We start from the raw sequence: 17,040 nt of genomic DNA, 5'->3' as shown, positions 1-17,040 counted from the left end.
TGATATGGACAGGATTGAGAGTATTTACTAGGCATTAAGACATCTGGTGAGAAACTGTCCAGGGAGTAAAGCAGAGCATTTGAGGGGGGAGGTGGAGGAAGGGAACAAACCCAACAACAATAACAACAATAACAAAAGAACTTGTCTATAATTTTCCATCAATTGTAGCAGCCTTGTGACTTGTCCATAACGTCTTGACTATAGTCACGTCCATGCCAGATAAGTGCAAAACTGGTGCAATATTCTTTTCAAAAAGATTTCTGGCTTTGTCTTTGCAAGCTGTAGAGTTGAGAAAGATTCTTCACTCATGCATTGGAAGGAATGAGATTCTTAAGAATGCGAGCTTTTTGCCAAGCTGCTAACCTTAGTAGGTTATTATTAAAGATAAACTCTGATCTACCACTTTATTAAACCTGTCCAGAGGTTTAATAACCTTTAATGACCTTTAATGAAGCTGGCTTTTAGTGATCACTGCTTCTGTTTCTAAATGCTTGTAAACAATCCTTTTAATAATGTTCTAAAATTTTGCCAGAATCTAATATTAAACTTTTAGGTCTTTTAGTTTCCAAATTATACCCTATTCCCTCTTTTGAAAATTTGGATATTTACCTTTATTTTAGGCAGTTAGGTGGAGAAGTTGATAGGTCACTGGACCTGTAGTTAGCAAGACCTGAGTTTGAATTTGAACAGTCCTCAATATATGTGTAATCATGGGCAAGTCTCCTCTTAACACTGCCTGCCTCAGTTTCCTCATCTAAAAAATAGGGAAAAAAACCAGTACTTTACAACCCAGGGTTGTTGTGAGGGTAAAATAAGATATTTGTAAAGTGCTATGTAAACTTTGAAATTCATTATATTAGCTTTATGTATTCTCCAATTAAGTGGTACCTCCTTTCAGAATCTACATTTCTACCTTACTAATATCTTGAATATAAGGTCTCCAAACAATCCCTTGCCCTGTCTTCAGACCATCACTTTGTTTACATTCTTACAGATCCCTATTTCCTCTCTGCACCCCACCAGTGTTGCTGTCTCCTTGACTTTGATCTCCCTCAGACCGTGGGAAACCCTTCTTCAAAGGGGTATGGCCACTGAGCATTGGGTTCCCCTCCCCCATGGTCAGTCTCATCCCTTGGGTTCCAATGAGCCTTTGCCCTCCTGTACCAGCCCCTGCAATCTAAGGCACCCAAATCCTAAACTCCCATCTCCCAATTCTGAACTTTCAGACCCTTCCCCATGGAAGGGATGGGATAGAGGACCAAGAAAGGCAGTCCAGAACTGTGTCCACACCAGAGTATAATAGGGGACTGCAATGGGGGGTGGGGAGGGATTTGAAGGGGAGAGTATCTAGGCCTCAGCTGGAATTCTCCTCTGCCCTCATTACTGCCTCAGTGATTGTGGGGGGGTTTTTTGTTTTTGTTTTTTGTTTTTTTTAGTGAGGCAATTGGGGTTAAGTGACTTGCCCAGGGTCACACAGCTAGTAAGTGTTAAGTGTCTGAGGCCGGATCTGAACTCAGGTACTCCTGAATCCAGGGCCAGTGCTCTATCCACTGCGCCACCTAGCTGCCCCAGTGATTGTGTTTTTATGTGCCCCCAAAATATTTTCATGGAGCCACCTACTAGCTCACTGACCACAAGACAAGTCACCTTTACCTCTCTAAGCATCCCCATTCATTTGAATGTAAGATGAGAAAAAATGGGGTTGCTATAGAGATGCGAATTCTTCCCACCCCAGCCCACTGGCCTCAGTGGAGAGGACTATTTCTTTCATCTCCTTGCTCTATCCCCTCTTAGGCCTCTTAGTCCTGTGGGATCCCACAGGAAGGAGCGACCACAGAGAGTTTAGGGGAGATCATAGAGAACCAGAGAGAAGGATGGAGAATCATGGGGAAGGAGGGATGGGGGGATTATTCCCATATGACAGGGTAGGGGGGAGCACTTATTCTGTCAGCATTTAAGGATGTGGTGCTAAATCTATATAGGTTCCCATCCCCTAGCACCCCCACCCCTTACCTTCCCAGCTCCCAAGACTTTCAGGGAAGACAGGATTCTAGGGACAGAGAAAAAGGTCCCCCTAGCCTTACATCTCCTTTCCTTTGAAGAGCCGAAGCAGGAGGAGCAGCTAGGCCTGGGAATTAAAGCCTATAGTTGCTGCACAGCTAGGGGGTGGAAATCGCTGACACCTGACCAGCTGTGCTCTGTTTCCGCCCCGCAGGGCCCTACGCGTGGAGGACACGAGCTTACAGCCCTCCCCTCCCCTCCTCCTTCTCCCCAGTAGCCAAAGACACCCACCAGGTGTCTGGGAGCCAGAAAGGCTTCAATATATCCACAGTGTTTTGCGTGCAAGCCGATTGAGGCAGAAATCCAGAACTGTGGATAGGCATCTCGGGGCTTGAAAGGAACCTCAGAGACCGTCCATACCCCATTAGTCACTCCCTAACCCCTCACTGACCTCAGTGAGGTTTTTCTACCTTATCCCTGCTGGAGCTAAATGACTCTTTTCTATCTTGGCTCTGCAGGGAGAGACCAAAGGGAGATGGATTGGCTAAAGGCAGTCCCAGAGTTCAGAGTCTGGAGCCAGGACCCTGAAGCCACTCAATCAGGCCTCCACTGTCCGGGATCAGGGAGGAGGCTCCAGGTCCAGCTCCTGTTTGGTTTCCTGTGGCCTCAGTCTGTGGGTTCCTTCCCAGAAGACCTCAGTCAGGTCTTATGGCTCGTCTTGCCTAACCCAGTTTCCATTTTTCTGTTTCTATTTTTGTTCTATTGGGCTCCTTCCCTTTCTCTCATTCTACCTTTCCTTTCTCTCCAACTAGTTTGCCCCATTTGTTTGTCCCCCATTTGGTGACCTCCCCCTCCATTCTTTCTCCCTGCCACCCTTCGTTCAAGGACCTCCTGTTTCACACCTAACTGCCCAAATAAACTGTTCTCACGGCATGGAAAGGGGAGTGTAGGAAGTAGCAGCAGCAGAGAAGACAGTCTGTGTGAAAGAAACACATAGGAAAGAAAGAGACATAGTCACAAAGAGAGAAACAAGCTGATGGAGACAGAAATACAAAGAGAATATGCTCCTTGGCCAGGGTGTCTCTGCTCCCAGATCCTCCTAACTCTTCCTTTCCCCACACAGGCATGCATGCTGTGCTCCCACAAGTGGCTGCTACATCTGGCCCGTGGGCCTGGGGCCCAGGCGCGTGCAGGATCAAAGAGGCCTAGAAAGCAGGGGGTAGGGAAGGTGTCAATAACTTCTCTGTGTCAACAACCTTCCCAGGGAAGCCAAAGGCTGAGAGCCTGGGAGAGAGGGGCTGGGAGATAGATAGATACCTGGAGAGAAAACAAAGAGAGGAGAAAGAGGGGAGATAGAAAGATACCCACAACGCAAAGAGAGAAAAAGGAAATGGGAGACTGAGGCAAAAATGCAGAGAGAGTTGAGATGAAAAGGAGATATAGAGGAAGGAGAGGAGAGAAAAGAGATTCAGAGAAAAATCCCTAGAAAAGGAATAATGAGGAAACCCCCCCCCCCTTGTCTGGGCAAAACTCCTGCTTGACTGCCCCAGTCAAGTCAACTGTTCCTTTGCACCCTGTGCCCACTCTCCTAATCACCTTCCTCTCACTCTTTCTTCACCCCTCCCCACCCCCGCCCAGTTGCTCTCTTGCTAGGGATCAGAGGAGAAGGAATTTTCTCAGAATTGCACCTGAGGAAGGCATGGGGCGAGGGTGGGAAAGAGATGGAAGAGAAAAAGAGCCACAGTCAAAAATGTAGGGAGGAAGAGGTTAATGATAGCAGCTGATTTTTATTGTAGGGCTTTAAGGTCACATTTATTTATTTTTCATTTGTTTTTCCCCCCCAATCAATAGTATTTTCACCCCAGTTACATGTAAAGATAGTTTTCAACATTTATTTTTATAAGATTTTGGATTCCAAATTGTTCTCCATCCCCCCCTCCACAAGACAGCATAAGATTACATTATTATTATTTTTTTTTTGCAGGGCAATGAGGGTTAAATGACTTGCTGAGGGTCACACAGCTAGTGTCAAGTGTCAGAGGCCAGATTTGAACTCAGGTCCTCCTGAATCCAGGGCTGGTGTTTTATCCACCTAGCTGCCCACAAGACATTTATTATTTCACAGCAATCCTATAAAGTTGGTTGCAGTTACTATCTCCATTTAACAAATGAAGAGACTGAGACTCAGAGAGGGTAATTGATTTTCCCAGGGTCACACAACTCTTACTGAGGTGGAATTCTAACCAATACTTCCAGACTCCATGTTTGGTGCTCTGCCCAATACAATATACTGGTTAAAAGGGCATTCTTCTTTTTCAAGAGCCTGATAGAAGATTGGCTTTCATTTAAAAATATAGGTTTGTTGATACTTAAAATTTTTACAAAAGAGATCAAAGATGATATTCTGGGCAGAACTAAAGCTAGCTCTCCTTTAGGATAGAAGCCAGTTGCCTACCAATAAACCAAGTGCCTACCTGCTGCTTACATAAGTAAATGATCCCAAAGTTCCTCCAGTGACACCTAGGTTGGAGGAGATCCACAGGCTAGGTCTGGGTCCAGGACTTCCTGACAGAAGGGCTAGGGGTTTGAGAGGTGCTTCATTCATTCAATAAACACTTAAGTCCTAGACACTATGCTAAGTGCTAGGGATACAGAAAGAAGCAAAAAACAGTTCCTGCCCTCAAGGAGCTTACAATCTAATGGGGGAGACTGTTTGCAAACAAATGTATACAAAGCAAACTGTACATAGGATATACATTTGGGGTTGTAACATGTCAAAGTTAAGGTTAGAATTGAGGTGACAGTAGGTACTCTGATCTTGACTACATGCCTTTTAGGAGGAACCCAGCTGATAGGTAGGACCTGACTGAGCACAAGTCAGGACTGGATCTTAGGCTGCAGAAAGAGAGAGCCTTCTGGGCACTTTGAAAAGTGGCCTACTGGTATGGGAAGGGACTGATGAAGTGTGGTGGGAGAGAGAGGAGGGTCCCTTTCCTGGCCCCCTGCTCCCAACCCCGCTGCTCTGGGTCATTAAGGCCACCCCATATGGCCAGGGGTTGGGCCCACACCTCGTTGTGAACAGCCTTTCCCTCCTCTACCAAGGCCTGGTGAAAAGGAAACCACAAACCTGATCCAAATTCCCAGGGAGGCGGGGAGGGTCTCAGGCTTCAGCCGTGTCCCCCCTTAACATCTGTGCAGTCCCATTTGGCCTCACTGGGGAGTCTGAGCCTGTAGTCATGAGAGCACCCCACCCTGATTATACTGGCTGAGATGTTTTCAAGAGGCCAAATTGATGCTCTTTGCAGAATTTACAAGGCTGTGGAGCCTACCAGAACACTAGGAGGGTTCTGGGCAAAACAGGCTTTCTCTTTACATTTCTCTTCCTCTCTTTCTGAATCTATTTCTTTGTTTATCTGTGTTTGTCTGTCTCTTCTTCTCCTTTTATCTTTCCACAAGAGCAAATAAATTATTTGGAGAAAACAAAATTTTTCTTTTTTGGACAAAGTTGGTTTGAATGGCTAAGGTAAGGTAGTCAGAAAGGTTTTGAACTGGCAGTCAACCTCTGTTGACTTCTGGTTGTTCCATTTACGAACTATGTGACTTTAGCCAAGTCACTGCCCCTTTTGGAGGGGGGCAGTTTCTTCATGTATAAAATGATCAGACTGAACTAGATCTCTCAGATCTAGCTGTCAGATCTCCTTCAGCTCTGATATTCTATATGTTTTGTCTTACCTTTCTATCTTGGTGCCAGGTAGAATCAGGAAGATCAGAATTCAAATCTGCCCTCAGACACTTACTAGCGCTCTAGATCTTCTCTCAGTTTTTTTATCTGTAAAATGGGAAAATAGCACCTGTCCCCTAAGTGAGTTGTAAGGCTTGAAGGAAATAATAATTGTAAAGCCCTGGCATATAAATCTTAGCTGCTATTATTCCTATCCTTACCAGTGGTATGTGTGTATTGAAAGGGCAAGACAGTCCCTCCTTCTGATACCATCTTAAAGGTTTGGGATAAAATTCAGCCAGCATTTATTAAGCACATGAAGAGGTAAGACAGGTTCAGGTAAGCCCTGATGGAGCTTACAGTTTGGGTACAATGGGTTAGACAGTAAGGACATAAGCACTGCTTCTCTCACCTCATACCCAGAGTGGGTCTTCACCAACCCAGTTGGGTCCAAGAACACATACCTGTCCTGTGAAAATCATGTAAATGAGGAGGGTGGCTTGCTAGTGGGAAAACAAGCAAGATATTTTTTCGGGATGGAATTGGGAAGCTGTAATTTGGAGACATCTTATTTGTGAACTAGAATGCATTATCTTAAATGTGAACTTTCAGTAAAAGATCTAGAGAAAGATATTAAAGGAAGGGGAGCAAGGAAAGGGTAAGGTTTTTCCAAGACTAAAGAACAGGTACCAGAAAAGGCTGGAGTGAAGGACGAGGAAAAAGGAAGGGTTCATTTTGTATCAGGGTCAGTATGGCTGCTTGTACTCCTGGGCCCAGGTGGAAGGTCATGGGAAGGTGGCACCCACCACTATCTTCACCTAGACACTGTTCCCTCATCTCGATTCACTCATCTGCAAATGAATATAAGAATACTTAAATTACCTACTTCACAGGGTTGTTGGGAGACTATTGCTACAGAAACGTGAAGTGTTATTATGTGAAATATATTAACATACACATAAGTATTAATGTGTGTGTGTCAGGAGCTTCCAACTAAGAAATTCCCCCTACCACATTAGAGCAGAATCCAGTTGTTCCGTTCAGGATCCCATAGCCAGTATGGGCAGGACTTGAATTCAGGTCTTTCTCTATCCATACCAGCCTACATAAAAAAGAAGAGCTGGGCTTGTGATTTCACCAATAAAGGAGAAATTCTCTATTACCAGGAGAACTTTCTCTGCAATGTATGACCTTTGAGGATGACCCGACCACATAGTGACTGACACAGATCCTATTGCCTAGGAGAGGGAACTTGAAGGCACAGTCTTGGGGTTTGTAGGTCGGTTGTCTAGCCACTACAGCAAGCTGCCTCTCCCCTGAGCACCACTACGGTTAAATAGAAAAGAATAATAGCAGGATTGAGAATAAAAAATAAAGCAGAATTGAGACGTGTCCTTTTATTTTTGAACTCCATCCAAAAAGGATGAGACAATAATAATGGTACTTGCTAATACCCTTCCTTCACTGCAACCATAACTCCACGCTGGGTCCTATTTGTGAAACCAGGACTCTGATTCTAACCTAACCCTACCCTACCCTCATAAATTCTCTTGGGGGAAACACCAGTCCCCAACAAGCTTTCCCTTTCAGCTCCGTTTGCCTCCCCTTCCTCACACCTTCTCCTTCCGGTAGCCTCGTGTCCTTAGTCCGGGGGGGTCTTGAGCTGGTTGTTCACACCTGGCCTGGCGCTATAAGCTGTGGAAGGGGCGGGGGAAGAAGGATGGGGTCCTGGAGGCGGTACTGGAGGGAGGCGGTGTCCAGGGACCCTCGGTCTTAATATAAAGCACTGGGTGGGCACTGACCAGCTTCATTCCAAGGTCCAGAAGCGAGATGGTGACCCGGGATCGAGCAGAGAACAGGGATAGTCCCAAGGTAAGGGGGCGGTGGAGGGAAGAGGAGGTACACAAGCAGTGAGAAAAACAAATGGAGGAGAGACAGAGGAAAAGTTCTTCACTTTGAGGGAACTTTTTGGGGGGAGGAGCCAGAAAGATCCAAAAGAGAAGGCAAGGTGGTCGTGGTCATAGAGACTGCGGTTAAGTAATGGAGGTGGAAAAGAGGACAGAGGACAAAGAGAGGAAGGAAAGGAAGAGCAGAGGGTTATAGAAAGGGGAACACAAGGTAAGACGTGAGAATCCCTAGGAAGGCCAGAGAATTGGGGTGAGGGGAGAACGAGGGGGAAAAAATCAAAGCCAGAGGATAGAGAGGAAAGAGAGAAAAGGACGATGGCTAGGGGACAGAGGTGGTGGGTAGAGAGCCCGGGTGAGAAGAGGGATTGGGATCAGGGAGGTGGGCGATGGGAAACTAGGAATAAGTTTTAGAGAAAGATCGAAGAGAAGGAGAGACCGGGGAGAGGGGAGTCCTGCTAAAGGCAATAAATCAGAAAGAAAAATAGAGGGAGAAAAAGTGTTGTGCACAGAACAAATTCTTGCTGCCTGATTGATGGAGACATACGGAGTAAAGAAAAGGGGAAAGAGTGGTAGAGAGAGATGGAGGAAGAGGAAGAAAATATCACCATTTTAAGGAAGGAAAAGACAGACGGAGGAAGATAGGAACAGGGAGACAGAAAGACATGTTGAAAAATAGAAAGATGGAGGGGTAAAAAAAATAGAGACGCAGAACCAAAGGAAAAAAGAGGTGGGGGGCGCAGACAAAAGAGAAGGGAAAGCTAGAAACATGAAGATGAAAATATAGAAAGGAAATTCAAAAATAAGGCAGGGAGCCATGGAGGAGACTGGGCAAGAGAGAAGGTGGGGAAAGTAAAGAGTGGGGTGAAAGCGCAGAGGTAGGGGGAATGGGAGCCAGGAAGGAGCCAGACTCCCGAGTCCTGGACTCATAATGGGAGAGACTTTGGGGAGGCAGGTGGACAGGGCATAGAGAGCCTAGGGGCATGGGATAATGGGACTAGTTATTTAGTAAGGTGGGAAGGCCGCTGGGCCCCGAGGAGTTTCGGAGGGGGTAGTTGGGGCAGCAGGTCTGTAGTTGAGTCTCGGGTATGGCTCGGTCCGGCCTTCCCCCTTTCCCACCCACAGATGCTTAAGCCACTAGTGGAGAAGCGGCGCCGGGATCGCATCAATCGGAGCCTAGAGGAGCTTAGACTGCTGTTACTGGAGAGGACACGGGACCAGGTTAGTGAAGTCGCCTTCCCTTCCTCAGCCCCTATCCCCTTAGAGTCCCAGGCATCCAGACCCTCAAAATCCAAGATCCTCAAGGGACCCAGGTGTCTTGTTCCTAGCCCTGGCCTCAAAAACCTTCAGGGTTCGATGGGTCCGATCATTAATCCTAGCACTTGAGACTTCCAAGGACCTAAAGGTCTGGTCCCCCAGCCTTCGAGATCTCCTAGGGACCCAGATGTCCATCCTCCGAGACCCTCAAGGAACCCCAACTTGTGTCCCCCCAATTCCCAGTTTCCTCAGTAGCCAGCCACCAGGCCTTATGGTCCTGGTCTTGTCACTTTCCCTTCCTTCCTTTGGGAAATCTATTTAATCCTGTCCCCCAGCCCGCCCCAGAAAAATCAGTGTCTCAGTGACCTGAGTCCCCCCCACCCCGAGTTCTGGAATCTGGACCTCCCCCGCCCCCTTCGCGCGTCCCTTCCCTTCTCCTCTCCTACTTCCCCCCCCCCACCCTCCCCCCCGCCCCACTGCTCCACTGTGCTCTGCTGCAGTGAAGATCACCCCGGTGGAATGAATCCCCGTTCCTGGGCCCCGCTTCTCTCTTCCCCCTCCCACTTTCCCCCCTCTCTTTCTCCTCCCCGTTTCTCTCCTCTTGCTCCATCCTGCCTCTAGAATCTCCGGAACCCGAAGGTGGAGAAAGCTGAGATCCTGGAGTTCGCCGTAGGCTACTTGAGGGACCGGAGCCGGGCCGAGCCCCCGGGTACAACGGGTACAACGCGCTGGGCCAGGGTTCCGGGAGCGGGGAGGGCAGAGCGGGATGGAATGGGGCAGAAACAGAGGAGAGGAGAGCAAAAAGGGGGTGGGGGTGGAGGTGGGGAGTGGGGTGGAGGCAGAAGAGCTTAGAGGGGAAAGTAAGGCCTGAAGGGTGGGAAGGTGGTGTGTCCCCAAGAGCTCCCCCCTTCAAGGTGCATTTCGTGAAGATAATAACGCACATGTGTGTCTGTCTCTGTGTCTCGCCCTCGCGGTCTCTATGTGTTTCACTGCCATCGATCCGCTGGTGTCCTGATGCCCTGCGCTGTCCATCTGGTTTTCCCTACTCCTTGATCCTACGCCCCTTTCTCTCGGTCTCCTCCCTACGGCTCTATGCCCCGTTTATTTCCTTGGCCCAATACCATTGTTGTCGATCTCTCCTTCTTCATCTTACCCACGCTTCTCGGCATCTTTTCCCCACCCTACCGCCCGCTTCTATGGCCTCGGTTCTCTTCTTTGTCTTGTTTCCGCGCGTCCCTATCTCCATGCATCTTCATCTGTCTGCATGCACCGCATATCTTTCTGCATGCACCTCACATCTGTCTGCATGCCTCCATTTGTCTCCCTGCGGTGTCCCCCCCGCCCCCATCATCTCTGTGCCGGCGTCGGCCTCGTTCTCTCCACTCCCGTGTCTCCTTGTTCCCCTTCTGCCTCCCCATTCTCACGTCACTACGCGTCCCCCCACCCTGTGTCTTTCCCCCTATACTTACACTGTTTCCCTGCCCTGATTCCCCCTCTCCCTTGCTCCCCCCGTCCCCGACTCCAGGCACCCCCCGATCCCCCACCCAGGACTCCGAGGCGTTGACCAGCTGCTACCTGTCCGGCTTCCGCGAGTGCCTCCTCCGCCTGGCAGCCTACGTCCACGAAGCCAGCCCGGCAGCCCGAGCCCAGCTCCTCTCCACCCTCCACAGCTACCTCCGGCCCAAGCTGAGCCGGCCCGAGACCGGCGCTGGGGAGCCCCGTTGCCCGCCTCCTCTCCCCACGCTGGACCCCGCCGCCCTGCCGCCAAACTCGATGCCTACCCCTGCCCACCACCACCCTCTCCTGCCCCCCACCAGCCCCAGCTCCTCCTGGTCCCCGACGCTCAGCAGGACCTGGCCGAGGAACCTGGGCTCACGGGCGCCCCACACAGGACTGCGCCCGCCTCAGAGACAAGAGAGGGCACCACCGGGCAGCAAGTCCCCTCCTGCCCCGCCACCCGCCTTCTGGAGACCTTGGCCCTGAGCTTTTTGGGGAGAGGGGCAGGGCGATGGGGGCCAGGGGTGGGGCCGGGAGTAGAGGGGTGCGGGAAAGTGGTGGGAAGGGTAGGGCGAGAGAGAGAAGGAGAGACAGAAAGAGAAAAGACTCCGTTTTCAAGGGCGAGGGAGGGGTTCGTGTCTAGGTGCATCCATCCTTCTCTGGACCCAGGCATCCAGGGGCGTGAAGGCGAGCTGCCTGGGGAGAGGAGGCGCAGGGTGGGGAGAGGGCGGAGAGGGATAGTGGGTGCTGTGGTTGTCTTGAGATTCTTGTTTATATATATATTATATATATAGTATCTATATAAATATATATTTCCCCTTCGTCCCTCTCTTTCCCGTTCCTCTTCTCCCCATCAACCCCTCCAAGTCCCAAGGTTGAGTCTTTTCCACCGCTTCTCCTCCGCCCGCCCGGCCCTCGCCCTCCCGGTCCCCCTAGTGCATAGAATAAAGAGGTGATCGACTCCCTTTCTCCCGACGTCCTTTCCCCTCGGCCTTCCCCCCCCCCCCCCTCTCCCCCGGCCGGGTGGCGCTGCGAGCTGACAGGTAAGTAAAGAGAGAGATAAAGCTGCACGGAGAAACCCGGAGATGGAGAAAGGACGGGCGGGAGGAGAGCGGAGGGGAAGATGGGAGGGAGTAGGAGAACATATTAATAGGCCTCCAGGTTCCTCACCCTCCCTGCCTGTCAAAGACCAAAGGGAAAAGAGGGGGGAAAAAACAAAGCGACTCTGGTGGGATTCGAACCCACAACCTTTGAATTGCTTTCTCGTCACTAGAAGTCCAATGCGCTATCCATTGCGCCACAGAGCCACCTGCCGAGCCTCTGCAGCTCGCGCCCTACAGCCGCCACCATCGCCACCTATGGGACAGTGGGCAAGAGGGAGGGAAAGAGACCTCGAAGGAAGAAGGAAGAGGGGAAACAAGAGAGGAAGGGGGTGGGCGGAGCAGAGTCCAACTTGAGCGGGGGCGGCGACCTAAGAAGGCGCGCGTGTGTGTGTGTGTGTGTGTGTGTGTGTGTGTGTGTGTGGTTTCTGTATCCCTTTGTGTCGGTGTAGGTGGTGTGTGTCCGTGTGTAGGTGATGTGTTAGTGTAGGGTGTCTGTGTGTGTGTTGGTGTGTGTGTAGGATGTGTGTGGTGTCTGCGCACGTCTGCGTGTGTCTGCTTGTAGTGTGAGGTGTGCGTGAGTCTGCGCACGTCTGCCTGTCTGCGTGGCTACGTGTGTCTGTGAGCAGGTCTGCGTGTATCTGTCTGTCTGAACACGTCCGTCTGTCGGTTGGTCGGTCGCGGGTGTAGACGACGTTGGCGTGGGAAGCTGTCGCGCTCTGGGTCTCCAGGATTCTCCCGGCTCCCCAGTCCTCCCCGCGGCGACGCAGGCACGCTGGGGTGGTGTCTTCCTGTGTCTCCTCCCCGGGGCCGTGTGCGGTATAACCCCTTCCTCCAGTTTATCTCTTTGCGTTCCGCCCCTCCCAATAAATTGGTTTAATTTACAAGCTCTTGAGCATGTCTGTTTTTTTTTCCTTTTTCCTTCTTTACTTCCGGGACTCAGGGATTCGGTTGTTTAGGTCCCCTTCCCTCTTCGGCTTCTTAGTCACAGCCGTGACTTAGATTACTTAATAATATCAAGGATAAAAAGACACTCTTACAACACTGATTTTTCCTGGTGCAAACCTCCTGGCATATCTCTAGGAAGTCAGCAAGAAGCATTGGCGTGTAGGCAGGTAGCGTGGCCGAGCGGTCTAAGGCGCTGGATTTAGGCTCCAGTCTCCTCGGAGGCGTGGGTTCGAATCCCACCGCTGCCAAGTCGAGTACAATTTTGCTAACTGAATTATTTCATTTATTTCATTGTCCGAGAGTACCCGATTCCTTTACTCTGCTGTGAAGAACTATTGGGGCTCATATTACTTTCCAGAACTTCAATAATTCGTTGCTCCAAACTCTGACTTCTAGGCTCACTCTGCCCATATGAGGCACGTTATGGTAGTGGATAGTAATACACTGTCCCGCACCAGATCATCTCCACATATTAATCTGCCCCGGTCCCTATCAAAGGAGCTTGCAATCAAGCACGAGGTGATAAAGGCTTCATGAGGTTTAGAGCAGGAAGGAAATACAGGAAAATATTTTTTACAATTTATACAAAATTTAGAGAAAAAGAAAGACTTGCCTTTAGTACTAATTTGCTTCATTTTAACTTCTTACCATTGCCTCTCACCAGGCCCTTTAAGGGCCTAGCGGAGTAAATCTAATCCCTTTTCCACAAGATTTCTTCCTCAAATACTCGAAGACAACTATTGAATCACCAATATATCTCCTTTGGGTTAAATATTTCCAGTTCCTTCAATCAATTCTCATATTATTTCTTTATTCTGGTCCCCTCCTCTGGATGTATCCCAGATTATCACTGTCCTTTAAATGTAAACTCAGAACAAGGTATGGCTTTCTAGATGTGACCTGCTCTTCACAGCCTAGCAAGGGATTGGCATCTCTCCCCTCCTCCCCCTCCCCCCACTAGCCTAGACATCAAATTCCAAAAGATCTCCTGGATCCAGGAAATTAGAGGTACTCCTTTTTTTTTTTTTAATGTGTTATATAAGCATGTGCCTCACAAGTATAATAAGTTCATGATCTCTCTTTCCTCCCCAGAAGGTCAACATGCAGGGGTAAAAAAGAGAGTGTGGGGGCAGCTAGGTGGCGCAATGGATAAAGCACAGGCCCTGGATTCAGGAAGACCTGAGTTCAAATTCGACCTCAGACACTTGACACTTACTAGCTGTATGACTGACCCTGGGCAAGTCACTTAACCTCACCCCCCCCAAAAAGTGTGTGCTCCACATTGGGGCCAATCTTCTGTATCAACTACTTATAAGCTTGAGCTTACTGTCCTCAGTGATCTTGTGCTAAGATAAAGATCCTGGCTTGGGGAAATGTTTTGTTTCTGCAACTTCTTTCTGTTCTTGCTTTACCTTCTTAGTAAATATCTCTTTGTAAAAGCTAATTGATATTAACTGATTGATTGATATGAGAGGGATCACATGGGATAGGGGCTTATATATTGGAAGCCATAATACTTCAAAGATACCCCAAGAACTCCAAGGAGATCTTTTCTCTCTTCTCAGAGTCCCCATCAAGTTAGCTTCAGTGAATGAAATCTTCATAGGAATCCTTTGCTCCCTTGCTCAACGGGGCTGACTCTTTCTGGAATTTGATATCTAGGCTGGGGGTTGGAAGGTCGGGCATCAATCCCCTGCTAAGCTGTGAAGAGCAGGTCTCTGCAAATTATGACCTTTGACCAAATTCCATGGCAGAGGTAGCAGCAGCTAAGCCAACCTTGAGAAGCATCCTTCATGAGCCATCCCAGCAGGGAACTGATTCAGAAGCTGGGACACTGTGTTCTGCAAGCAAAAGAGACTTTGCTTTCACCAGGGCTTACTCTTCTATAGGCTTTGCTGCTGTGTCTACCTGTACTCTCTGCTACGGATTCCTGTCAAACCTGATCTAGTGCAATTTCACGAAGCAGAGAGCTGAATCTAAGGGGAACTTTTTAAGGATTCTATGAAGGGAGAAAAGACTTCCTGCAGCATCCCAGGCATTCTGTTATTCCTTTGGTACAGATGTTCTCTTTATAGGGTATCTGCCACACTAGAGAGTTCTAGGCTTTGGGAGGAAAGTTGTATATCAACTTCTTACTAAAAGCTAATTTATTCTACCTAGAAACTGTTAAAGAGAAACATACTGATGGTGGCTAAAGAGTTACAGGGCCCCACAGAGCCACTCCTAGGCCTGGAAGTGGCAGTCACACTTTGGGAACCTCAGATCAGGAGTTGGGTGTACAAATTGGGAGAGTAATCCCAGAGTAGATTGCTATGTGAAAATCTGATCATGTTACTTCCTTATTCAATCACCTCCCACAGCTCTCTCTTGTCTCTAGTTTAAAATCTAAAAGCTTTCATTTTTCATCCCAATAGCTGTACTATTTTTCCAACGTTCTGGTGTGTTATTTATTCTCCAGGGCTTTGTGATAGGTCCGAGGGATCTCCTCTCTGTGTACTGGTTTCCTCCATTCTTGAAAAGGTTCCCATCCCATTGCCCATTGAATCACTATCTTCCTTTAAAACAACTCAGTCCTTTCCTTATCCCTTCAATTACAAGTGCCCGTCCTTCCAAACCTCCTTAAAATTAACTACTTTGTATTTATTTTAATTTATTTTATAAGTGTTTATATATATATACTTATCCCCAGGTTAGAATGTAAACTCTGAAAGTAGGGATTATTTCATTGTATTTATATCCCGAGGGTCTGGTATACAGTAGGCAATCAATAAATGCTTGTTTGGAATCCATCGTCTTTGCGTGCAGTTATTTGTGACAAATTTCTTAAATTAAAAAAATCCCCAAACCCAGTTTTACGTTTCACATTCCTCTCAATCACCCAAACATAGTCAAATTTTAAAATTCTTCAAGAAACTGGTTCCTTCCAGGTAGTCATTTAAATTTAAATGCAGTTCAGTTCAATTGAAATGATTTCAAAGATTTTTGTTGAAAGGAAAATCATATTTTGAAATTTAGAATGTGGGGGGGGAATCTTTTTTGAACGAACCGTAAAGCCGTGTAAAAAAAAAAAAGTAGGTTCCACCGAGATTTGAACTCGGATCGCTGGATTCAGAGTCCAGAGTGCTAACCATTACACCATGGAACCACCTTCGGGAACAAGCTTTCCTAGATCTCTTTTACAGTTACTTTGTCTTGTTCTTTCTCCCCCACCTCTCCTTCTTCTTTATTTCCCTCTTTCCCTTCCTTTTTTCCCCATCTCCCTCTCTTCCCCTCTCCTCCTCTCCCCCTATCCCCTTCTCCTCCTCTCCCGCTCTCCCCTCTCTCCATTTCTTCCTCTATTTCGGAGACAAGCCAAGGGCTTTTCCTCTCAATGACAATATGCTCCTCAGACGTGCACTTTCCTAAAAAGAAAAAAAGAATTGCTTTGAAATACACATCCACAAAAATCTGGTTTGCTCCACTATGTTTAATTTTGTTTTTCTATTTTATTTTTTTTTGCAGAGGGTAGGAGGGGGAAAGATAAAATGAATGCTTTTTAAAAATTATTAACCTTAAAGTTTTAATTTTTACCATTTTCTATATGAAGTAATAAAAACAAAAGGCCTTGGGTTAAGCTAATAAATACATCTAAAAAGTGCGCCCGAACAGGGACTTGAACCCTGGACCCTCAGATTAAAAGTCTGATGCTCTACCGACTGAGCTATCCGGGCCCTGAGGAAAGTTTCTGCCAGAAGAATACTAGAGGCTGCGCCTGCGTCGATTTGCCTACAAAGAAGCGGCGAAAGGGAGAAGCAAACGAAGGATTGCGCCTGCGCGGGACACTGGGTCTTGTGACGAGTGTCTGTATTCTTGTTCCCACTGTGCCTCTCTCTGCAGGACTCTGCATACTACCTATCAGGAGATCTCTCCAACACGATGCTCACTCAAGCGCAGACGCTGTGCGCCCCTGCCTGGGGCCGAGCCCTATGGAGCTCAAAAGGCGAACTCCCAGCGAGGGCCTAAAGCCCATGAAACGAGGTTGCAGCGCCACGCACGGCCAGAAGAGGCCGCTGCAAACCAATTAGTGCTCCTCTCCTTTGCTGGTCTCTGCAGATCTCTTGCGGGTTCATTTATCCTACTGGCGTCAGAACCCCGGGAGACGCTAAGATTAGCAACACGCCGGCTTGAGGCGGGGTGTAAGGGAAAGAACCGGCGGTTAGGATTAGGGCCCGAGACCAAGTGCAAACTCTGTCATTACTAGCCTGTACGCATCCCAACCTCTCTGGGCTTCAAGAAAAGGAGATTGTTCTAGATCTTTAGGGTTCCTTCCAATTCTGGCGTCCTGAGATTTCAATGACATTTGGGCTTCCTCCACGAGAGTACCTGGAGGGAAGCGTGGAGGAGCCCAGAAGATGAGGGGAGGGGAAAGTATGAGCATAGGACCTCCTGGGGAGCTGGTTAGAGCATCACAAGGTTTACCAGGAGATCCAGTTTCTTTCTCTTGGGTATTTATAAAATTAAAGGGGGTGGACCAGACGAACTCCATTCCAACCCCATAGTTCTATGACAATGTTTCTCACCATGCAGGTCTGAGCCTGTGTGTTCTGATCGGAGTTTCATTTCTGTTTTTCTC

At 48.3% G+C, this 17,040-nt stretch overlaps 1 protein-coding gene and 4 non-coding genes across 6 annotated transcripts; 2 read left to right on the top strand and 3 right to left on the bottom strand.

Moving 5' to 3' along the window:
- The first annotated feature begins 7,454 nt into the window (after positions 1–7,454).
- HES7 (hes family bHLH transcription factor 7) lies at positions 7,455–12,332 on the top strand. 2 transcript variants are annotated; one of them, XM_043964536.1, is made up of 4 exons: positions 7,455–7,594; positions 8,752–8,847; positions 9,505–9,592; positions 10,409–12,332. In XM_043964536.1, exons 1-4 carry the CDS (start codon positions 7,553–7,555, stop codon positions 10,864–10,866), a joined length of 684 nt encoding a protein of 227 aa, XP_043820471.1. In that variant the 5' UTR covers positions 7,455–7,552; the 3' UTR covers positions 10,867–12,332. The 2 variants fall into 2 exon arrangements, with proteins under 2 accessions (XP_043820471.1, XP_043820470.1); XM_043964535.1 differs by having other exon boundaries at positions 7,469–7,594; positions 9,505–9,601.
- On the bottom strand, positions 11,601–11,687 carry TRNAR-UCU. The gene is given in 2 exon segments: positions 11,601–11,636; positions 11,651–11,687. It is a non-coding gene; the product is annotated as a tRNA-Arg (tRNA).
- Positions 12,333–12,594: 262 nt separating the features above from the next.
- On the top strand, positions 12,595–12,676 carry TRNAL-UAG. Its single transcript has one exon. It is a non-coding gene; the product is annotated as a tRNA-Leu (tRNA).
- Positions 12,677–15,501: 2,825 nt separating this feature from the next.
- On the bottom strand, positions 15,502–15,573 carry TRNAQ-CUG. The gene has a single exon. It is a non-coding gene; the product is annotated as a tRNA-Gln (tRNA).
- Positions 15,574–16,065: 492 nt separating this feature from the next.
- Positions 16,066–16,138, bottom strand: TRNAK-UUU. The gene has a single exon. It is a non-coding gene; the product is annotated as a tRNA-Lys (tRNA).
- Positions 16,139–17,040: the final 902 nt, after the last annotated feature.

This window comes from Dromiciops gliroides, chromosome 4 (assembly GCF_019393635.1).
Source record: "Dromiciops gliroides isolate mDroGli1 chromosome 4, mDroGli1.pri, whole genome shotgun sequence".
Taxonomy (NCBI): domain Eukaryota; kingdom Metazoa; phylum Chordata; class Mammalia; order Microbiotheria; family Microbiotheriidae; genus Dromiciops; species Dromiciops gliroides.
The sequence above is the reverse complement of the archived record's forward strand: the minus strand, read 5'-3'. Positions and strand labels throughout refer to the sequence as shown.

Coding starts and splice junctions, on each gene's coding strand:
- HES7 (XM_043964535.1), top strand. CDS start 7,553: ATGGTGACCCGGGATCGAGCAGAGAACAGGGATAGTCCCAAG. Junction 7,595..8,751: donor AGAACAGGGATAGTCCCAAG/GTAAGGGGGCGG, acceptor TCCCACCCACAG/ATGCTTAAGCCACTAGTGGA. Junction 8,848..9,504: donor TGGAGAGGACACGGGACCAG/GTTAGTGAAGTC, acceptor TCCTGCCTCTAG/AATCTCCGGAACCCGAAGGT.